The following is a 23,901-nucleotide window of genomic DNA, read 5'->3' as shown; positions in this document are numbered from 1 at the left end:
TTGAACAAGGGCCAAGAAAATTGTATTCAATTTATTTTTTTAATAGGTCTATCTTGTTATAAAAATACAATGCCCAAATTTGGATATGATTTGTTCAGTTTTATACCCCAAACAAACAGGAGTTTGTTTTATAAGGGAAACAAAGGCAGCTTTGCAAACATTAAACACTACATTGTACCTACAACACTGATACAAGTTGTGCATACACTTACACTTACAGTTTCCCACAAATCTTAGAAACATTTACAATCCACATCACCATTTTACATTTATTCCAATTTCTATGAAAATGAAAACCTAACAAATTACAATAAAAATGTTGATGTGCAAAGGACTAATACTGCACCACTTGATTACAATTCAACCTCTGTGGGCCTACTATAAGCAATAGTTGGTCACTCCATACTGTGACTCCAACAATCCCATCCAATAAACAACGTTCTTCTTTATGAATCAAGTGCATTCTCCACACGGCATTGCAACTCCTAAACTAAAATATACACCTCGCATTCTTGTCTTACTCTAATTTGTTGACTGAAAGACTCTATTGGTGCCCTGAACAGTACTTGAACTCTTGTCCGCAGTGAAGGGCTGGCTGTATTATTTAAGCATGCATTCCTACAACACAATGCTATAAATTTGTAGTAATAATTCATACAATGTCTGATCCCTACATGTATACAGGCAGTGGCGGTTTATAAAATTTATAAGCTGATCTACATTTTATAGCACCACTGCAGATGTGTACAACAACTGGTAGTCTACCTTACGAAAAACAGTCTCTGTTGAACAAGATCCACAGTAAAACAGAACAATCTTTACACTAAAGTCTTGCAAACTCAGAAGTTTTACGAAAAAGGTGGGGGAAAAAATCATAGAAAAACAAAAATATGGCTCAATCTAATCAACAGTCAATACAGTTGAGGAAAGACAATAAATCTAATATTAACTCCAAACAATATTTTTTTATAAAACCAGAGTTTACAGAGTGCCCCCCCAACCCAACCCATAATAACAGGGGTGAGAAACTACATGTAGGATCAAAATGTTAAAGGTCTGTTGACATGATGGCATTTTCCCGCCTTATGAAACCCCTGGGGTTTAGATTTCAATGAGCTTTTAGGAATAGTGCCATCAACATTAGATTAGAGAAGAGCAGAATTTCTTTGAAAAGTGGAACAAATTATTGGCTGATTTTCTTCACCATGCTGACTTAAACAATTCTGAACTCAAATAAAAGTTTGAAATTTCTCATACGTGAAACAATAAAGATCTTTAAAAAAAAAATAACATTGTGTAGGCTAATCATTTTTATAACACAATATACAGTGTAGTGTAGTGCGTGTACTTTTTCTGAGTGTATATTTTTACTTTAGTCTGGTTCTTATTAATCATGTTGCTAACTGCATTGTATGCCACCAATGTATACTCAAGGGCAAAGTTGTCATCACTGATTTTTCAATGGCAGACCTTCAAATGTTCAATGTAAACAAGCATCCTGTGTCATTGAAAGAAATTCTACTAAGTACTCTATAGTGCAGATTACCCTTGTAAAAATGTATCTAGCTTTGAGTGACTGAAAAAAATTCTATAACAGTTAATTTTTGAAAATATTTGAATTTCATCGAAAGGTAACTTGGTTCAAAACAAACTCTATAAAACTCAGTTCCTTTTTTATTTTGTTTATTCTGGTTTTGAATTCCTTATCCTCAATTAATTAAGTGTGATTATTTTTTACAGGTTGAGTTTACAATCAATCCAAAAGGCAACTGTGAAACAGACAACATTAATCATTCAATCTGAAAAATAAATAAAACTTGTCTGTTTTCCCCCTGATCAGCTGATTTCTGAAAATTTGTAGGGATGAGTTATTTTATGTCCTTTGTATTTTAAACCAGTGCCTTGAAAATCTTAAGATCACAGAAGGACTAAGTTTCAATTTATTCAAGTTTTATAAGTGTGAATTTTTTGTGGGTTGGGGTAACTACAGGTGCTGAAACTGATTAACCTTAAAGGAACACGTTGCCTTGGATCGGACGAGTTGGTAAAAACAAAAGCGTTTGTAACCGTTTTTTATATAATGCATATGGTTGGAAAGATGTTTTAAAAGTAGAATACAATGATCCACACAAGTTTGCCTCGAAATTGCGTGGTTTTCCTTCTACTGTGCGAACTAACACGGTCGGCCATTTATGGGAGTCAAAATTTTGACCCCCATAAATGGCCGACGTGTTAGTCGACAAGGTAAAGGGAAAACCACGCAATTTCGAGGCATGTTTGTGTGGATCATTATATTCTACTTTTACAACATCTTTCCAGCCATATGCATTTTATAAAAAACGGTTACAAACGCTTTCCAAAGACCAACTCGACCGATCCAAGGCAATGTGTTCCTTTAAATGTTTGTAAAGCATTGTTTATGAATGGTCCACTACATTGTACACAAAATTATGTGACCTTTCTTTTGGGGTAAATTCTTATGTTAGAAATGATTGTCCATACAGCCGTGGATAACTCGTACAATGACAACTTAGTTTTGTTTGACATACAGTTCAATGTAATGCTAATTCAGTATTTCTTTTGTTTTCAAGCAATTTTCTTTTTAAACATTAAATTTTATATAATATGCATTGCAATGACCACTGGCAATGACCCACATGAACATGGGATGATTGGAACACAGGGTTTTTAATTAAGCCCCAACCCCTCCCCCATCCTTTTCCCTCTACTTCAACACTAACGATACCAGTTGCACTGATTGTAACCATTATCTAGGATTTTGACTTGTCTGTCAGATGTTTGCACCAGATTTTGGTTTCATACACTACTTCGGTTTGCTTTGACTCATGCACACCTTGCAGTGCAGCTCATCCTCACCTATATAGTGTGAGTCTGCACTCTAGAGGAAGTTGAGATGAAGAGAATCCTTGCCTCGATCCTCCAGACGATCCTAGACCAGTGGGTCGTATTATACGAGTCTAACGTTTAACTCTAAGGGTTGTGACCAAGAGCTACGATTATCACAGCTGCGGCAATGCTACTGACTACTACTAGTACTAGTTCTACTGGCTGTGATAATCAGAACTCCGACTTGAAGGTGCCCCTAATCTTAGAACTACTTCTTACATAGACCCAATAACTGGGGCCAAGTATTCTTTTTTAACAAATGTTTACATCTGCGTCCAGATGCAAAATGTTTTTAAACAGCGCCCCAGTTACTGACTGGGTCTATAATATTTTTATAATGCTCTGACAAAGCAAAGGGATGTGACCAGAACTATGTTTTTTTACAATGACCATAAATCAGATTAGTTGGGTCATATCTTTTATTTATTTATAAGTCTTATATTCGTGCAAATTTTTATGACATTTGTTTATCTACATTTAAATGCCCAATTGGATACATATTTGAATAATTAATGTTATGATAAAGGCAACCAACGTTTGCACAATCTTTACCCATGCTTTACCTATCTCATGGGCAATGCATTTTTTTGGTCTAACGTTAAGACTGTCGATAAACAAGAGGGATCTATCCTGCCACAAAATTGTTCACTCTTTTTTACAAAAAGAGAGGGTATTTCATTGAGGTCAATTACAATTGATACTATATTTCATATCAAATAAAAAAGTGGTGGCGTGATAAACAGAAACTTTTCCAACAAGAGGACACAATTTTAGTCAAACAATTAATTGATTGAACTAAACAGATTATCTGTGTCAATTTGGAATAGCTACAACAAACCACTAAAATTTAACTATTTAGATTTTTAATAGAATATAGCCCCATATATAGGTTCAGGACTTTATTAATATTATTACTATTATTAATTAGAATACACTATTCCTGATACAGGAAATATACAATACTTTGAACAGGATGCAATAGATTTTATCATAACAATATGACACTGGTGGTGTTGTTAGTGGTGAAGTTGACTTAAAAAGTTGATTGTCAATACTTACCACACGAGGAAATCCAAATGCAACTGTGTAAAAACCAAGCAGCGAGCATCCATGACCACAAGTTACTACTCCCGTAAATCCTTGCATTCAAATTCGAGTCCAGTTTTTTGCAGAGAAAGTTTTTATTAGTTCTCCGAATACAGTTTCTATCACTTGCCATGTTCTGTTTAGTGTCAGTCCCAAACACCAGTTGATGTTTTACAGGGAACATCATGTTCCTTCTATAAAAAGGAATTCATGTAGATATTGCAAAATAACTGTTGTATGATTGATTCAACAACCAACCAACGAAGTGACCGTGAAGGGCGACAGGTCGTATACCGTGAATTCGTTCAACAACACCCGTTGCAAAGTGAGCGTCGACCACTGCTCTGAAAATTCTGTTCGTCAAATCATCAAAATGGACAGTCCGTGGTGTGGTGGTGGAAAGAAGAATCACACTCACAAAATCACTGATTCTTTTCAACTACATAGTCTACTTTCAGTAACTGGCAATAACAAACTAACAACTCACGACACTTTACAGCAAAACGTCTATCTCTTCTTCTCCCAACAGTTTGACTCATGCATGAGTTATTTTGACAAAAAATACCGTCTGCAAAATCCACAATAAATTACACAATGCATATCCATACAACACACACGGACGGCCGGCAGATCGCGTATTTAACGCACGGAACGAACGCATCAATTACCACTGTTATTTTTTTGTACACGATTTGCCCAATAGGTTTCACTGGTTCCTGAAAACCGGTGCCCGCTGTGTGATGAATATTCATTAGTTTTAAAGTTCGGCAAACACCACCAGAAAAACACCTGTAACCTGTGAGGAGACCAAAGAAACTTATAAAACTGTTCAAGAATCTCAACCTTTTACACACAAATGAGATACTTCATCTGTTTTGTTTCAGAACAGACTAATTCGTTTTATCGTTGTGAGGACATGCATTACAAGTTGGAGCTTTGAATAAAGTGGAAACATTTGTTTTTATGAGTCCGAATGGTGGCGCTATTTACAGCGGCTTTAATAACATTGAAGGTGTTGAAAACGCAGTCTTTTGCCTATGAAATTTCATTTTCTTTGCGAATGTATTGCTAATATCATCAAAAATACAATTTAACACTCGTTTTGAAAGAGTAAATTCCTCCTAGTTTTCAATAAACACATAATTATTTCAACCTGTTAAAATGTCGCAATCAGAAATATTGCTTAAAACGATTGCAGCAATCGATATAAGCGCTCTATTTGATTCTTAAAGAAGTAAAATGCTTTCCCAAATTTGACAGTGCCAGGCATGCGCCTACATGTGTAAGCACTAGGGTCTCAAAACGATTTTACAAACAATATTTTTGTGATCTGCGGTTGGAAACCCAACTAGCGATCCTGCATAATTATTTTTGGATAAAATTGTTTGAACTCGATTGTATTCAATGATCCCCCCCCCCCATGCAACCTCTCGTCGTGAGAATATAATTAAATTAAGGTATAATATAATTAAGGTATTCAAAACTATAATATTCAAAACTATAATATCATTAAGGTATTCAAAACTATCACTCTCGGACATTAATTATTTGTGCTTACAAACTATTTTGTTTGCGGTAATTGGTATCTGAAAATTACATAAAATTAATGAGACAATAAAAACAAAGCTTCCCATCCTGTTCGTGTGACAATCAATAAAATAAGCAAAGTATTTTGGTACGATCATTCTGAGGTCTCAAATCTTACTGTAATTTTCAGTATTTATTTATTTTTCAGTCTTAGAGGAAAATGTTTAGATGTCTGAGCGATTAAAGTAGCGAGTTTTCATATTATAACTATACGACATTAAATCAAAGAAAGCCTACATGATCCTTTTGGTGTTTGTTATTGAATTGAGAAAAAATTGTGAGATAATTTTAATTTGCGAGTATTCATCAGATTGTAATTAATAACATAATTTTGAGGCAATAAATCAAAGAAAGTCTATCTCCAATTCACCAAGGACACTAAATTTATATTGGTTTTTATTATTGGGAAATGAAAAATTAAACAATGTAAGACTATCTTTTTCATCATCGTTGAACGTGATCAGAAATACTCTTCAAATAAATTGCTTTCAAAAAAAATGTGTTATCTTCATTAGAAACCCCATACTATTAGTATACTTACTGAATACGATATTTCATGAAAAGGAAATGGAGTGTAGCGATTAGTCTCTTTAATTGCACAATTTTTTTTTTTTTAAGTTGATGTAATTGTAAGCTATAGTGGTGGGGTAACTTTATACCAAAGCGCAACCGGCGAGGGCGGCGCATAATCAAAACTAAATGAAAGTAGACTATTACAAACTTAATTGTCCACTTTTGAATGAAACCCAATCAGATCCACCATTGAGGTAGAATTAATTCTTCCTGGATCCACTTATATGCAATGATTCACGTTTGCTATTTTGTTTTATTTTGCATATGCATAAATGTCCTCCGGAAAGTATTGCATAGAGGACATAATTGAAGCGTGAAGTAGAAGTAGTAAGCAGGTTGAAGATTTCGAACGTTATTTTATGATCCTCTAGCACTCGAGGGAGGCCACCAGGCATTGCTGATCTATTTAAAAGGGGCCGCAAGCCAAAACCATTTTTGGATTGATGTTCTTAATGCTTGGTGCAGCTTTGTTAAGTGTCATGTACCTGCCAGTCAAATTGACGCTTTGAAAAATGTGTTGTGGCATAATCAGAATATTATGGTCGGTAACAAGCACATTAACTATAAACACTGGGCCAAAAAGGGTGTGAACTTCGTGTGTGACCGTTTTGACTCGCAAGGTGTGGCTCTTTCTCTTGTGGTATTTCAAAGGAAATTCAGGGTCAGAACAAATTTTTTAGAGTACGGGGCGTGGTCAATGCAATCAAACATTCCTTCCGTAATGTACTGAATGGAGAAACCTCAGAAATTGCTCGCCCTTTTTTACCATTTAATTTTGAGACTTTGTTGATGGGCATAAAGGGCTCCACCCGTCTGTACAGTGTTTTCACCTCCAGCAAAAAAGTTGTGCACAAGTTTATTGTTAAATGGGAAGAAAAAATGTGCGTGATTTTTCCGATTCCTAAATGGCACATTTTCTGTGGTTTACCCTTTAACTGCACATGTGACACCAAGTTACGTTGGTTCCAGTTTAGATTGGGTGTAAACTCCTTTCTTTCTAAAATTGGTCGGAAGAATTTTAATCTGTGTACTTTTTGTAAAATGGGAGAAGAGACACTAGTCAACTTGTTTTGTAATTGTAAGGTGTCTCTGTATTTTTGGCGTCAGATAAAACACTGGTTGACTAATACACTGAACATTGACATTAATTTTGACAACACGACCAAGCTGTTTGGTGTCCTTAATAGACAATTTTTAATGGTCTGCTCTCAATTTAATTCTCATTCTTTGCCGTTTTCATATTTATCGGATGAAGATGAATGACAGAAAGCCCTCATTTGTTCTTATCAACAAGGAAATAAATCATTATTTTGTAATGGAAAAAAAGATCTTTGTTAAGAATAACATTACAAATAGTGCAGTCTCATTTACGCATAGCGCGTCGCACGTCGATCACACCCGGCCCGAAACTGTTGCGCACAACGTATAGGGTTTCAAACTTTACAGACAGTTGGCGAAGAAGTTGTACATTTTAAAATTATTGCTACTTCATATTCTGTTGAAGGCATTATTAGTCAATCATTTCGTGGTGTTTTGATGTTCATATCTTAAAAGAATCCACCCGCTGTAATCAAAATTCAAGTTCATGTCACTTCATGACCCGTGTTACGTTGTAAGTAATGAGGGCGCGCTAGAATGCTTGCTCTATCGTCCCCGATGCGTTGTGTATAAACAACCGTCATGTTCTTCACGAGCACCAGTGAATTTTTGCCACACAAGTACCAGGTACTTCAGATCACACAGAAGATGGTGCCAGCTTTTTTTTCTTCTTTCGTTCAACTAATGCACCCGCTACCCGAAGTTTCAGTACAGGTACCATACACATGACCTACTTGCAATGTGGCGTACGCAAAATGGACCTGCTCCACTCTGCGTGTGGGGGGTTTCAACTGAAGTAACATACCGGAGGGGCGGAAACGCGTGCATCAATCCGCTTCATTATTGTATCATTTTGTAATAAAATATTATAATGTCACCAAATTTAGAGGCTGGGGTGTTGTGAGTGACAGTCTTATTTAGCATTTTTTTTAGTCTACATGTTTATCATTATGTTCTGGGGTAAAACAAAATGTACACTAGATATTAAAGAATCACACAATAAATTATATCAATTTCTCCTTTCTTAGAACATGTAAAAATTGGTTTAATCAAGCATCTCTGAAAGTTCATCAAATGGAATTGCTGTAAATAACAAATTTAAAACACTTAAAAAAACTGTACACTATTAAAGAATCCAAAATAAATTTTATTTCAATCAATTTCTCCTTTCTTAGAACATTTAAATTGGTTAAAAAATCAAGCATCTCTGAAAGTTCATTAAATGGAATTGCTGTAAATAACATATTTTTAAAACACTTAAATTCAATTCATGTAATGAAACTGAAACAATAACCTTAATTTACAAATACATGTACTTATACTCACATAGAACACAAGTAATGATGCTTTTATGTTACACCTTGTTATTTTTACTTATTCAGTTGGACACAAATAATTTTGCGCATTCCTGGTTATTTTTTACATGATTTATCTTCTTTTAAAAAAATTTTTTTTGAAGTTCACTTAGTCAGCTAGGTCACTTGCTGGATTACTTGAGTTTCTATACACAAACTACTACATATGCATTGTACCGGTGTATCTTTTGGCGTCTCCTCGTACAAAACCGAAGGTCAAAAAGTGGCCACGATGGATCTGATGCTCATGAAGCTCACCATCCCATCCTTTTACGAACTCCAGCAGTGGACGATGTTTTGTCAAACTTAACTCAATTGTATTGTCAGTCACAAAACAATAATCGCCTAGCTTGTTCAGGCAACGAGTATCCCAGTCCTTGTCGAATATACCACTTAAAACAGTATTTGAAATTCGAATTCTTCTGCGTTTCTCTCCAAACAAATGCTCAAACACATCAGGATCACAATCCACGTACAAAACTACCTTTGGATCGTTCTTTCGGCTTGAGTCCAACTTGTGCTTGATTTCCACTTGAAGATTTTTGCAGAACACAGATGCTTTGATGTCAACAGGAGTTTCTGCCACTCTCTGGGAACTTCGAAGAACGACGTCAGATTTGCCAATCCACTGGTCCCAAGCCTTTGAGTAACCAATGAAGTGAATACGGTACTCTGTTGCGCTTTCTTCTGTGATCTGAAATAAATTCATGTCAATATGAAAAATGAGGTATTTGTTACATGAAGTTTATAGTAAAGAAAACACTGATCTGGCCTCCTTACTACTTTTGTTGTGCCTGGGCCTGAGTAAGGCTAAGTGTTTTCAAAATTTATCTTAATTTCAGATATTTCAGAAAAAAAGAGAGAAAAAACAATAGGCCTAATTAATAATAAACAACAAACATATGAAATAAAAGCATAATAACACTAACAGTAGATTCTAAAGATTTGAACATTTTGTCCAACAGATAATTATTAAATCTGCTTTTTTTTTGCTTAAATTAAAAACAAAACAAGTCACAACAACCCACATGCAACTGCTTACACAGCCGGCAGCCAGTCACACACACAACGTCCCTCTCTTTCTGAACAACCTACCCCTGTGCAAAAATGGTCCGTTCCACAAACTTTTGAGCGTTGTCAAGCTTGCTGTGTGTGTGTATTAAGCGTGCCCTGAAACCATAATTTCTAGCAATTTTTAACGAAAGAAATACACAAAATTACAAACCTCTATATCAAAAACTTCTGTTGGCCGCCACTTCACTGTATTCCTCTGCCGTCGAAATCCTTTTAATTCAGGTAAACTGTTCAAGTTTCGATAAAAACCCGGATAGTATTTAGACCGAATTTTGCGAGTGCTTCGCGGCATGTACGCCATTGGAGAGAAGCGCGGTTTCGAGCACTCATAAACTTGCCACTGACACACACTGGGTTTCTGCCCTCGCGCGCTTATCAGAAGTCACGCTGCACGCGCACCGTGCGAAATTGAGAAGCGACTTAGTAAAGTTGAATACTGACGGTCAATGTGAGACTCGGCGTGTGCAAACAATTTGTAATGACAACTTAGATAAGTTCAATACCAAATGGGAGCATTTTGTGTTGCTATGTACCAACTAAATGCCTTGCATAATCATCAAACTTCCTGTTTTTGCAATTTGCCATTTCTCTCTTAGTATCGTTCTATAAGTAGTTGGTTTTACCAGTAGTTTGTATAGCTTTGTACATTGAAGAAACTTGAATAAATTTCCCCCTCCAGGAAAAAAAGAAAAAAAAAAGAAAAGAAAAAAAAAAGAAGTAGTAAGCAGAGCCGTTAAGACATAAATAGCGCCCCCATTTGACTTGACCTGGACGAGCATGTACCTGGACGACTATGTAGATAAATTGAATTGGATACCGATGAGCACCCGTCTATTTATCTTACGCAACTTCGATGCGGACTTCTGCTTTTAGCCAAATCTTTCCGTTCACAGTTATAAGAAAATAATACGGAAATAATCCAACATTTTAATGGTGTATGTGTTTGAAAGAAACATGACTTCATAAGACCAGTAAACTGTTGTGAACCACGTCCAGTAGCACATGGAAAAGTAAGTAACCAGCAGCACCCATCTCGTCGTAAATATAAAATCGTATGTCCGCAGTATTTACTTCTAGAATTAGAAACTATGTAGTTTCTAGAAAGTAGAAGTATTGAACTTCTAAAAACATGCATGAACAGTATTACTATATTAGTTGTATTGTAAGTGTATTGTCTAAAAATAATATTGTTGTATTGTATGTAATATTATGTAATTTTGTTGTAAACAGTTGTAAGATTTTTTTTATGTATGTCTTGTGTTGATCAATTCATTCGATGACGATTAAGGTAGACCGGAAAAGTTTCCGTATGGCACCACCACTTTTTCATTCGATATGAAATAATTTTAGTATCTACTGATTTTGATGTGTGATTAGGCCTATTTACCTCAATGCGATTGTGATATCCCTTTTTGTGAAAAAGTGGTGGCGCCATGCGGAAAGTTATCCGACTGACTTACATTGGTTTACTTTGGTGTTGAGCCTGGAAGCTACAGCTTATGTGCCCCTCTATACTGCATTCCCATTGGGATCACGTTGAAGGCGGTATTTCAACGGGTGGCGCTTCCAATGATTTCGCTTCCAATGACTTAAATTTAATGAATGGCTGTTCCCATTTATTCCATCAATTATCATAAATTCATTAATCATTAGTGCTGAGTTTTAGATGGCATGCAATACTTGAACAAGGTGATGCATATCTGTAAAGTAGCCCTTGCACGCCAGTTTCCTTTACTGCTTATTTATAAAATTATGAATATATTATATGCAGTTACATTTTCAATCTCAAAATAAGCTTATCATGCCTATTAATTGATAATTCTTTTGTGTGTACACCTTTTCAACAGATGACAACAATGGCTAATTTTGCAGGTCAACTGGGTCGTCTCTGGACTGTCAATGCCCCCTTTACCATCACAAGATGTCTGACACAGCTGAATGCACGCAATCTATCTGGACTCTGCAACACTGGAATGGCACCTTCATGTTCGCATAATGCAGCTACTACCAGAACTAAAATGTGTCAAAACCTTAGCAAATCAAGTTTACTTTCTACTACACGAAGCAATGAACCTCTTCGTTTCTGTCACACATTACGGAACATGCACCCAAAAGGTCCCACACCCAGCTTGCTGTTTGCATCTGAGTTGAGATATTCAAGGACGGTGCATAGAAATGGATTTTTGGCTTTGTTTGGAATGAGAACAGCATCTTTGCAGTGTCGACGTTTGATTTCCAGCGGGCAGAGGGATGCTTGGAAACGACGCAATCGTTCAGGGATGCTCTATGCAACAGCTATGGTTGTTTTGGTTGTTGGTTTCTCCTATGCTGCTGTACCTCTCTATTCTGTTTTCTGTCAGGTAACGTCCCCCTAAATACTTGTTCCTCCCTCGCCCCCTCATTCCTTTTTATTTTAGTCTATTAGGGATCTATGCAAAAAGCATATAGTCGATGGAGTGCACATTAAGTAATTGACTGCCATCGTTAATGAAAAAAATTGAAAAGTGCATGCTTATTTACTATAAAAATCGTTTAATTTGTGGCGTTTTTGTGTAGTTTCATGACAGACCTTCTCATTTGTAGGACCATATTTTTCGCTGGTTTTATTTCTTGAGACAAATTTACATTTGTTCAATCACTACTCTTTTACAACCGACTTTAGATGTTTTTTGCATGCCAAACCCTTGAAAAAGGACAGGAGCAAATAAAAATAAAGTTGAAGACCTAAAATTTACTAAATCGATAAACTGTTTTTATTTTACTTTTATTTTTCTGACACAGGCTACTGGTCTAGGTGGTCAGATCACACAGGGTCATAACATTGACCTAGTTGAAGACATGGTACCCGTCCGTGGTCGGCCGATATCCATCCGATTCAATGCAGACACAGCAGCCAGTATGCAGTGGAACTTTAGACCACAGCAGTTGGAAATCAAGGTAAATTTGTCCTGTCCATTAAAAAAGTTCCTGTTCATTTGATAATGGCGGCTTTTCATTTCCCAAGCAAATTAGTGTAGAGTGTCCAATAGACTTTACGCGTATGACATAATCTGTGTAGGGTGCTCTCATCTACAAGTCAAAAGGAGGTGGCTCATTGGCCAATCTTGTGTTTCCGTTGTTTCAACATAATTTTACTTGATGAAGATGGGATGCCGTCAATGCAATCGTCAGGTTGAATTTGAACAACATCTGGTCAAGAAAATGCACAAATTGAATTTCTCTGACTAAATCCTCTGTTGGATCGCGGGGACATCTTTTGATTAACTTTGATTAGTCTCAACATTTCAATATTCCATACATCGTCTCATCTTTTTTGGTTTGCAGGTTGTGCCTGGAGAAACAGCCCTCGCCTTCTACTCTGCACTCAACCCCATGGACAAACCAATCACAGGCATCTCTACTTATAACGTGGTGCCATTTGAAGCGGGACAATATTTCAACAAGATACAATGCTTCTGCTTTGAAGAACAGAGATTGAACCCACATGAGCAGGTACAAAGTTTTTTTAATGGTATTGAGCGAGGCTCAATGGCCTAGAGTTCCTTTTGCAGATTCTTTGGTTTTATTACCAAAGGATAAGTAAAAGATTTAAAGGCAAAGTATAAATAAAGGAATCAATGTGTGGTGAAGAGGTTTTCAACTAGTGGTTTAATCCCAACGAGGCCTGGTTCTTGATAATTTTACCGAGATGAAGTCGAGGTAAATAATCAAGAACCAGGCCTCGGCGGGTTTAAACCACTAGCTGAAAACCAATTCAACACACTTTGATTCCTATTCATAAATACCTTTTCGGTCAAAAACATCAACACTTTTTGGTCAAAAAGTAAAATAAATGCAAACAAAAATTATAATTGTTCAATGATTTCTTTCAACACAACACCCCTCCAGCTATGAAATGGTAAAGCCCTCCGCCGCCCTCGGGTAAACAACTCCTTATAAGGGAATGCTGTGCGTGTCGCGCGTATCGCGTGATGTGGCACAGCTGTTTCAGCCGTTGCTCTCGACCAATTGGAATGAAGAAACTGTCTTATAAGAACAGGTGCAAGCTCACGTGTCACGCCCATGTTTCAACACTTTGTACTGGTCATAAACAAAGGTTTATACACACCCACGTGACGCGCTCTCCACCAATAGGAATAGCGAAACTTTCTGAGGTATGAGATATTGCTGACAATCCGGAGCAAATAATGTCCAGGCAGGAAGAATATTCCCTATAGGTAAACACAATCTGAGAAACAATACTGACAGTAACGCTTCTCAGGTTCGAAAACATACAACAGCATTACTTAAAAGTGGTGGAATGTTTTTTCAGAATGATTTAAACTATTGAAAGCTGCTGTAGGCTTGTAACCAAAAGTTTTTATTGCCATTAATTTTCAAGAGTGATTTATACCAAACTGTTAACTTTCTCTTGAAAACAAGCATTTCAGTGCAAATTAAAAAGATAACGAAAGTTTTTTTTATGCAACCTTATATTCGTTTTCTTTTCTTCCCTTAAATTAATAGACAGATAGTTATACCGTTTTAAAAATTGTGGCCCTTTGCATTTGCTATCTCTCCCTCAATCTGTTTAAAAGAAAGTGTAATAGTTGTATTAACCTATCCTTCTACATTTCTTTGATACTTACTTTTCCAGGTTGACATGCCAGTGTTTTTCTACATTGATCCTGAATTTGCTGAGGATCCCAAGATGGCCAAGGTTGACACTATCACTCTCTCCTATACATTCTTTGAGGCAAAGGAAGGACTTGTCTTGCCCGATCCATTCACCAAGCCAAATGAAGTGTCAACATGATGCCCACACAACCCAGCCACAACACAATATTAGATTATTAAACAAGCCCTTTATGGTTGAACAAAGAAAACATTTACTCGAGCGGGCTTTGAAGCTGCAACCTTTGGATTAAATTGAACATGCAGGCGCTCTACCAACTGAGCTATCTAGCCCTATGTTGGTGGTCTCCCTATTTTGTCAATATCTTTGTTCGGGGTGCCAGTCAGAAGCCATTAAACCTGTAACTACAGTATAGCCAGGGATCACACTCAAGCTTACAATACGACCGGGAAGCAGCAAACAGAGGGAAATTTCTAGGGCTAAACAGCTCACTTGGTAGAGTGTTGGCACGTTAATCTAGAGGCCACAGGTTCAAGTCTTGCCTATAGTAATTTTGTCTTTGTTCAATGACAAATTATTAGATAACAAACAAATTTGGACATGGTCAGAGTGGTGAGACAATCTCCAGATATGACTTTGGGTAGAGCTGTGGCATAAAAAGAAAATGTATACATGTACAGATGGGCTGTGTAGTGTGGAAGATCCTCCTTTACCGGAGTGAATGTAACTAATGTAGGATAAACTTTTTTTAAGTGATAAAGATTTTTACAAATGTAGGGGTACAAATTATAAGACCTTTATGACCTTGTGAATTAAAAAAATATATTCAAATTAATACCCGGATTAGCTCATGATTTTCTACATTTTCAAGCAGACATCTGAATCAACGGTGCACAGTGCTTCAAATCAAACTCCAAGTTGATTTAATATTTTCCTGATGCTAGAGTTGCATTTCATTTGATTGAATGTGTGGGCCAAATTTCACAGAGCTGCTTACATGTAAGCACAAGATGCTAAGCCCAAATAATTTTTGCTTACAAGAATAATTACCAGCAAAATTATAATATCTGAACATACTGTCTTTGACTGGTTTCCTGCTTAGTTTTCTTAGCAGAAAATCATCAAGCAAAATGTTCTGCTTGTTAAGCAGCTATAGGAAAGTGGGCTCTGGTATATTGATACTTGCAACTCGCCATGCTACTTGGATAGTTTATGCATTTCACATGTGATTTTATAGAAATAAAGTTGTTTGCAAATGAAGACCTAGACTACCCGTTTGCTTTTGGAGTTTGACTTTATAGCTTGTACTTGCATTACTGTAGGTTGAATAGTTTTTGTGTTTGTATTCTTTCAGTTTTGAACAATAAAGCAGTAATTAGGAGGGGGTGGTAAGATTGGTGCAGTGGTGTCTTGCTTCGCCTTCCACCTCTGGGACCCCGGTTCGAATCCCACCGGGGCACTATGTGGATGGGGTTTTCAGTCCCTATTTGACTGTGTGGGTTTTCCCTGAAATAACTCTCTTGGGTTTTCCTCCCACATCTTAAACTGAAATTACTTCAGTGTCTTCTCTCTTGGCTCTAATGAGCGTTGAGAATAGATATCTAAATCCAAATTATTAACAGCCAGAGATGTCTCTCTCAATTTCCACTATCTATTCTGCCTGGATTTGAAGAGGTTCCATGCAGCACATGAAACCAATCATCTGTGATTCAGTGGCATAACCAGACATTTACAATTGGGTTGGGGGAAGGGGGTATTGTGTATTAATTTGTACATTATTTGATCTCATGTGGGGGTGGGGGGTTGGAGGGGCAAAGAGCATGAGTGTGTTCATATTACTAGGATAAATGGGGGGGGGGGGGGGGTTGTACTTCAAGATGGGAAGCAATGAACATTTGTTAAGATTACAGTTTCCATGATTGAAATCGTTATCAACCATCAACTTTGCTCTCTAAGTTTCACTTTCTCATTTAATAAGCTAGGGGAAATGTTGCATTCTGATTCAATTATTTTTTTTCTCTGCCAATAAAGCTGTTTGCTCGTAAGATTAGAAGTCTGGTACATTACTTGCTTATACTACAAAGTTGCAAAGTTTCGTAAGCGCAGCAGATGCACAATTTTGTATGGATGTGTAAGGCACAATGGTACCAGGGTTCGCACATCTGGAGGTTGGCATTATAATTAAAAGCTTGCCCCAAACCATTTGACATAGCATTCGACTCTATGGTCCAAGGAATTCATATTTTATCGGTAACTTGTGACTGTGCAAGTCTTGTACAAGACTTTATTAAAATGTAACCTTGTTTAAAGGCAGTGGACACTATTGGTAATCACTCAAAACAATTATTAGCATAAAACCTTACTTGGTAACGAGTAATGGAGAGCTGTTGATAGTATAAAACCTTGTGAGAAACGGCTCCCTCTGAAGTGACGTAGTTTTAGAGAAAGAAGTAATTTTACACAAATTTGATTTTGAAACCTCAGATTTAGCAAGCATCTGAAACTTTGTGTGACAAGGGTGTTTTTCTTCCATTTTTATCTCGCAACTTCGACGACCAATTGAGCTAAAATTTTCACAGGTTTGTTATTTACTGCATATGTTGAGATACACCTAGTGAGAAGACTGGTCTTTGACAATTACCAATAGTGTCCAGTGTCTTCAGAGAAACTTGGGAAACAACAAAAAGTACTTTACAAGATCATATTTTATTCTTAAACTTTTATTCACAATTCCATGTCGTACTATGTACAAGATAACACAAATTCAATTACATGTAGTACACTTTACCAGAAACAGCTAGTACTTACATGCCTTGCATGATTCCAACTTAAAAAACAAAACTATACCAAACAAAAAAACAATCAGACTTTTAAAATATCGTACATGTAATCAGCAAAATAATAGAAGTCCAAAATGCTGGCAGTAATATCTTTTTCTGAATTCCAACAGGAACACAAAGTAAATTAATGGTGTACATTGTAAAAACATAGGCAGCAACAAAATATTAGAACTCTAGGTTTCTTGTAGGCATTAAACATCAAGGGTTGGTAAATTAAAGGACAAAATCAGTTTCATAATCATTCGTGAGTATTCAACAAAACTTCACCGAGTGTAAAGTTATTACCAAAAGTTAAGTTCAGCGAGAGATGTTTCAACTACAACAGACAGGGTCCAATTTCATTGAGTTGCTTATTAAGCACAAATAGTAGCTCAGCACAACAAAATTATGCTTATCAGAATAAGGTTACCAGCCAAACTACCATGACGCATGTACAATTTGCGACTGGTATCCTGCTCTATTCTGCTTAGCAGACAATTCTTTAGCTGTATGATATTGGGCCCTGGTTGTTCCTTGCATATGCTTGGAATGCATGGACCCAATGTACACCAATGGGTCCTTATTGTAGGGTTTGTGGCACCTGGGGGTATTGGTACACAACTGCTTCTCCCTCATCTCAATTTGTCTTTGAAATTCTCAGCATAATTTTTAATACCAATAGCAGCCGAAACCCACACATACCAACTACTAAAACACCTCACCAAAACATGATGATACCTTTCTTAAGCCTTGTTCAGAATTCCTGCGAATGCGAAATGAATTTTGACATTAAAATTTTGCAATGAATCATTCGCAGCAGTCCAGTTGTGCTCAACTCTCTCGCAAATTCGGAGCGAGGGCAGAGTTGTGATGTCAAATTCACGTCAATTCGCTTCACATTCACTCAATGGCAAGAGGGGAAAGAGCCTCACCTGCAATCCACATCCCCTGCTATTCTTTTAGACACAGTAAATCTTATGATTATGATGATAAAAACAAAAGCTTTACATATAACATAAATTTGACAATAATGATCTCCTTGAAAATTATATTGCAACTTCAACTGTGCAGCTATTCTTCATTGTGTATTCCTTACTATGAAGTTGAAAAGAACAACTTTCCACAACATACACATATTGCAAATAATACCAATCAACGCAACAAACTAACAAACAAACAAAACCCATGACACTTTATCCGGAAATTGCCAAAACAACCTCGAGATTCTTGGAACCCCAGTGTTTTTAATTTTCCCTGTGTGGAATAACAAAGTTCTTATCTTATCTTATCTGAACACAAGGGGACAATTTCCATTTTTAGTCAAAGAAATCTGCTAGTCTTCAATACACACCGTGAGTCATGTTCAAATTTCAACATAAAACTTGGTGAAAAGAAAGAAAATCCAGTTAGGCTAGTTTGTGCATTTTAGGCTGAATAAATTGCGTCAATGAAAACAAAATTTTGTTCATCTTGAAATTATATTTCAGCTCGCACAACTTCTCTGAAAGTTAGTAATGCTTTTAACTTTTTAATCAATGAGCTTTCATACAAAAATAACATCATTTTCCTCTGAACAAGTTTTTACAGATGCTGTTTCAAAATGAAAAACAAACAAAACTTTCATAAAAAAGTTAAACAACAAACATGGCACAACAAATATAACATGCAAAAGTGTACATTGCCGATGGTGGCGGGATGTCAACAACGGCTCTTTTTAGTTTTTAGCTAACTACCACTTATCTTTGGTGGATCTTTTTTTCTGTGCAATACCTCAAATGAAATATGAAACTTTCTTAAATCTATAAAAATAGCCATTTCAAATTTAAATCAAAAATCAGACCAAGCACCTTAAAGTTTTAAGGACAAACTTATGATCCTTGTTAAAACATTCCAGCTCTGACTTCTATATCAAATCAACTACAGCGAAAGAAAAGTAAAGTAGCAAATTAGATTGAATTAGGAACAACATTGTCTTTCCATTCTTGATTTTTGTCAAATTAATATTACTAAAGTCAAAACAAAAATCTTGATTTAATTTCTTGATTAAAAACAAAAAGTCTTTATGTTTAATACCAAATTATAAACCCAAGATCATAAAAAATACCTCATTTTCAGCTTTTGTAAAATTTCATAATGTGCCCAGCTTTTTAAGCAAAGTAGGGTGAAAAGCACAGATTGATACAAACATAAAATCTCCAGAACATATATTTTGAAATTAACACCAACTGTAAAGTGCCATTATTATGTCATTCGGTAATTATCTATTCCTTTTTTGTAAAACATTTTTGACTTCTCTCAATTCTGGTCACATTTTTATTTTTTGGGGGCTGATAATCTTTTTTGTACACACAAAACAATGAATGCTCTTTTTAAACATATCGGCTACTTTTTTGATAAGTCAGGAGGACTGTTGGCTTGACATTTCTTTTTTAAATTTGCTAGAAAAAAGAAAAGAAAAAGAAGAAGAAAACTTCTGGTTTTATTATACTTCTTAGACAGGTCAGGAGGGGTTACCTACTAGTCGGTAAGAAATAAGACTAGAGTGAGAGTCAACAAACCAGATAATTTTTTCTTTTTAAATGCAATTCCTTACTCCTTTTGTTTACTCTTCTTCTTCTTGCTCTTTTTGTGTTTGTGTTTATGCGAAGATACCTTTTTGGACTTCTTACTAGTCTTCTTATGTTTCTTGTGCTTTCGGTGTTTCTTGTGTTTCTTCTTTGAGCTCCTTTCCTTGCTGGGGCTTCGGCTTGGGCTACTCTCCTCGCTGGAGCTGCTTGAACTCTCTTCTTCCTCGCTGCTACTGCTGCTGCTTGAGCTCTTGCTAGGACTCCTCGCCTTCCGGCTCTTGGATTCCTTCTTCTCTACAACTGGACTGACTCTCCTACGCCGCTCTGGGCTCTGCTTCCGATCCCTTGAAGGGCTTAATCTTGCCTCTCGCTTGGGACTTGAATACCGTTCCCTAGAAGGACTGTTTCTACGATCTCTTCCCGGACTTGCCCTTCTTTCTCTGGTGTTTATCTCCCGAACAGGACTATGTCGTCTCTCCTGTACTGGACTTCGCCGTCTTTCTCTACTTGGGCTGCCTCTTCTGTCTCTGATAGGGATATGGGTTCTCTCTCTGGTTGGACTTGGTCTTCTGTCTCGAGGTGGGCTATCTCTGCGATCTCTAACTTGACTCACCCTGTCACGAGGTGGGCTTTCTCTGCGATCTCTAACTTGACTTCCCCTTTCTCGAGGTGGGCTATCTCTGCGATCTCTAACTTGACTTCCCCTGTCACGAGGTAGGCTTTCTCTGCGATCTCTAACTTGACTTCCCCTGTCACGAGGTGGGCTTTCTCTGCGATCTCTAATTTGACTTCCCCTTTCTCGGGGTGGGCTTTCTCTGCGATCTCTAACTTGACTTCCCCTTTCTCGGGGTGGGCTTTCTCTGCGATCTCTACCCTGACTCCCCCTTTCTCGAGGTGGACTTTCTCTGCGATCTCTACCTTGACTCCCTTTTTCTCGGTTTGTTGGAACCCATCTCTCCCTCACTGGGCTTCCATGTCGTCTGTTTCTAGCAGGACTGATTCTAACTTCTCTACTGGGGCTACGCATCCTTGTCTGTTCCCTTGATGGGCTCCTGTGTCTTTCTCGGCTTGGACTGCTTCTTTTGATATGTGCAGGACTGCTCTTTCTGTCTCTTGTTGGGCTTCGTTTCTTAGCCGGCACTGGACTGTGTTTTCTGTCTTTTGCCTTAGGACTCGATGAAGTTCTAACAGGGCTGGTCTTTTTCGGTCGAGGGCTTGATGGAGCTCTGATAGGGCTAATTCTTCTTTTTCTTGGTGGACTTGTTTTGTTTTCCTTCACCTTTTTGTCCTTTTTGTCCTTTGCTGGACTTCGACTTCTTCGGTCCTTGCTTGAGCTGGGTTTCCTTTCTTTAACAGGGCCCTTCTTCACATCTGAGAGACTTTCAGATTTCTTTTCGCCTTCAACTGGTTTTGTAGTCTCTTTCTCTATGTCCAATTCTTCTTCATAATCAGGCTCAAAGGTTTCTTCGCTGTGTTCCAAGTCGAGCAGCGTTTTTGGTGTCTGGGCAGCTGATGGTCCTGGTGATGGCTCTGATTCATACTCGTCCTTGTCCCACCGTGATACAGGGACTGTCACAGTGATTAGATCACTGTTAGCGTCATCTGATTGCATGCTGATATTCCTCTCAAGTTTAGGTGTCACTAACTTTTTATCGTCACTTTCCTGAGGAGTGTTTTCAGTTTTGTGAACTGGGCTTTGAGCCTCTGATTTTATATCTTTTGATTCTGTGTCCATGTCTTTACTTGGAGTCGATTCCCCTGTCTCCATGGGCTCTTCCTTTGGTTTCATAGATCCGTCAGAAAGTTTACCAGGAGGCAATTTACTTTCGAGCTGATCAGAAGGATTTCCCCAATCGGTTGAGGCTCTGTGCCCTCTTGCTTGGACGACAAGCCTCTCATCTTCAACTGGTTCTTCTTTGATTTCTGTCTTTATCAAGTCAGTGGTTGAGGAATCCAGACCAGTTTTTAGCGGGGCAGGGCTACCGCCCACTGAGCTTGTGCTCGAGTAATCTGCTATGATGGCTGATTTTTTTGAAATATCCATCTCTAATTGGTTCTCCTTATTTAGAGTCTTAGGCAACTTAGTTTTCTTAGTCTTCTTGCCCTCCTTCTTTGATTTTTTTATTTGTTCCTTGTCACCATCAATCTTGGCTTTCTTTGCTTTGGGTTCGTCCAAGTTTGATGGTTGCTCCGTACCGGATTCTGATTTGGCACCAACCTTTCTTTTCTTCTTTTTCTTTTCATCCTTATTCTTCTTCTCCTTCTTAACCTTAGTGCCATCTTTGTCCTCGCCAACATTCTTGGCTTCGGAGTCCGATTTCTTACTCTTCTTTGTTTTTTTGTGCTTTGGAGATTTCATCATTTTGAGAGCGTCCGAGTTTTCCTCCACGACGTTGGCATTCTCTTTATCAACTGTCTCACCCTTGTCATCATTTTTGTCTTCAATCTTAGCAGTCTGTTTGTCATCTGGTTTATCCTCTTTGTGCTTGTGCTTCCGTTTGTGTTTTGAGCTTGAATGTTTTCGCTCACGTCCCTTTTCCTTAGCTTTGCTCCTCTCTCTGTCTTTGTCTTTCCTTTCCTCTCTTTCCTTGGATTTCTCCGTCTCTCTACTCTTGTCTCTTTCATGCTTGTCTCTTTCCCTGCTCCTGTCTCTTTCATGCTTGTCTCTTTCCCTGCTCCGATCTCGACTTTTACCTTTTTCTTGGCTCCTCCTCTTATCAACATTTTCCTTATTTCTATCTCTTTCTTTGACCTCCTTATCCTTCGATCTCTCCCCATCACCTCTTCTATGCCTGTCTCTTTCTCGGCTTGTTCGATGAGGTCTGGAATCTGATTCTCGAAACGGTGAGTGGTTTTGACGCTCCCACGATTGTCTGTCAAATGGTGCATCATGTGGATCGCCTGGGGCAAGAGGTGGCATATCTGAATAGCCGTCGGGGTACTGGTTTCTATATATATTATATTGTTCATCATGAGCATCTGGGTACTGTGCATGTGGTCTCATATCAGGTCTCATGTCAGGTCTAAAATCTGGTCGGAAGTCAGGTCTGAAATCCGGTCTTCCATTAAAGTCTGGGTTGTAAGAAGGTTGATCATATCTCGGGAATCTTTCCTCCGGGAAACGCTGAGGAGGAAAGTGCTCCTCAGGATGGGCTGGTAGCATAAGTGGTGGCGGGTAGGAATGCATAGCAGGAGGTTGTTGGGGGTCAAATCGTTGATCGAAGCGTGGGTCGTAACGAGGAAATGGAGAATGGTCTCGTTCGTAACGAGGAGATCTCTGATTGAAAAATGGACGGGGTGATCTGGGTCTATTAGGAGACCGTCTCTGCACGTATGGCTTGGGTCTGAGTGGAGCTCGTATTCTAGGAAAGGAGCGTGATCTTGATCGCCGCTGTCTACGAGGAGACAGAGAACGGTGCCGGGAGCGAGATCTTTGCCGCGGCGACCGAGATCTCTGCACTGGCTGCCTTCGCTTGTTGTCTCTTGACCTGGACCGCGTTCTTCGACGTTGTCTTGGTTTTGATATCGAGCGCGATCGAGATCTTCGTTTGACTTTGTTCCGAGATCGCGATCTGGACCTAGACCTGGATCTGCCCCTAGAGCCGGATGGAGATGAGGACCTTGATCTTGAGCTTGAGAAGCTTGACCAGGAGGAGTGGCTACTGGAACGAGATGACCTACTGCGTGACGGGGAAGGCTTTCTCTGTTTTGGGTTGCGTTTGTACTCCATCAGCTCTTGTGCAAATGCATCCATGGGGTCCAGTTTTTTAGGTTCTTCATGTCTGTAAAAAAAAAAAAAAAAAAAACAAGAACAAAGATAAGTACAATGGCTATGTGTTTTATTCTATACACTAACACACCTTTGTCCTGTTGTTGTACAAATATGGCAAACAAGACTGAAACGGCTGTCATCATTATTTGTCATTAAATGCAGCTCGATGTGAGGCAAGTCTGAGTGTCCTGAGATTCAACCATACCATTACAGTTTTTGGTATAAATGCAAATACAAATGCATTGAGTATTCAATGCAAACACACATTGGTGTAAGGGTTAAACTAAAACTCAATTTTCTAACGTGACAACATGAAACTACGGAGCAAACTATGAGAACCTTTTTTTGCTTTTTGGGGGTCAAGCCATGGTTTTTTATTGTAGCAACAATATTTTCAAAGGAAAACGATTACTCAAGAAGTTTTGTCTTCCCCAGAATAGCAATGTGA

At 37.9% G+C, this 23,901-nt stretch overlaps 3 protein-coding genes across 5 annotated transcripts in view; 1 reads left to right on the top strand and 2 right to left on the bottom strand.

Annotated features, from left to right (window-relative positions):
• Positions 1-4,578, bottom strand: part of LOC139943757 (protein sidekick-2-like) — a 77,262-nt gene extending 72,684 nt beyond the window's left edge. For both annotated transcript variants that reach the window (XM_071940539.1, XM_071940540.1), the window contains exon 1: positions 3,967-4,578. In XM_071940539.1, coding sequence (XP_071796640.1) covers positions 3,967-4,180 — 214 coding nt within the window. In that variant the 5' untranslated portion in view covers positions 4,181-4,578. The remainder of the gene's footprint in view (positions 1-3,966) is intronic.
• A 5,956-nt stretch (positions 4,579-10,534) lies between these two features.
• LOC139943760 (cytochrome c oxidase assembly protein ctaG-like) lies at positions 10,535-15,555 on the top strand. Its single transcript, XM_071940544.1, has 5 exons — positions 10,535-10,690; positions 11,528-12,040; positions 12,462-12,617; positions 13,005-13,172; positions 14,317-15,555. Exons 2-5 carry the CDS (start codon positions 11,528-11,530, stop codon positions 14,473-14,475), a joined length of 996 nt encoding a protein of 331 aa, XP_071796645.1. The 5' UTR covers positions 10,535-10,690; the 3' UTR covers positions 14,476-15,555.
• Positions 15,556-16,821: 1,266 nt separating this feature from the next.
• The window catches only part of LOC139943758 (uncharacterized), a 31,008-nt gene continuing 23,928 nt past the window's right edge, over positions 16,822-23,901 (bottom strand). For both annotated transcript variants that reach the window (XM_071940541.1, XM_071940542.1), the window contains one exon: positions 16,822-23,463. In XM_071940541.1, the coding sequence (XP_071796642.1) occupies positions 19,704-23,463 (3,760 nt within the window). In that variant the 3' untranslated portion in view covers positions 16,822-19,703. The remainder of the gene's footprint in view (positions 23,464-23,901) is intronic.

Source organism: Asterias amurensis, chromosome 11, assembly GCF_032118995.1.
Source record: "Asterias amurensis chromosome 11, ASM3211899v1".
NCBI classification, from domain to species: domain Eukaryota; kingdom Metazoa; phylum Echinodermata; class Asteroidea; order Forcipulatida; family Asteriidae; genus Asterias; species Asterias amurensis.
The sequence above is the reverse complement of the archived record's forward strand: the minus strand, read 5'-3'. Positions and strand labels throughout refer to the sequence as shown.

Bases quoted from the DNA above. Each gene is read 5' to 3' on its own strand.
- LOC139943760 (XM_071940544.1), top strand. From the start codon at position 11,528: ATGACAACAATGGCTAATTTTGCAGGTCAACTGGGTCGTCTCTGGACT. The intron at 12,041-12,461 runs GTAACGTCCCCC...TTTCTGACACAG, and splicing joins TCTATTCTGTTTTCTGTCAG to GCTACTGGTCTAGGTGGTCA. The intron at 13,173-14,316 runs GTACAAAGTTTT...TTACTTTTCCAG, and splicing joins GATTGAACCCACATGAGCAG to GTTGACATGCCAGTGTTTTT.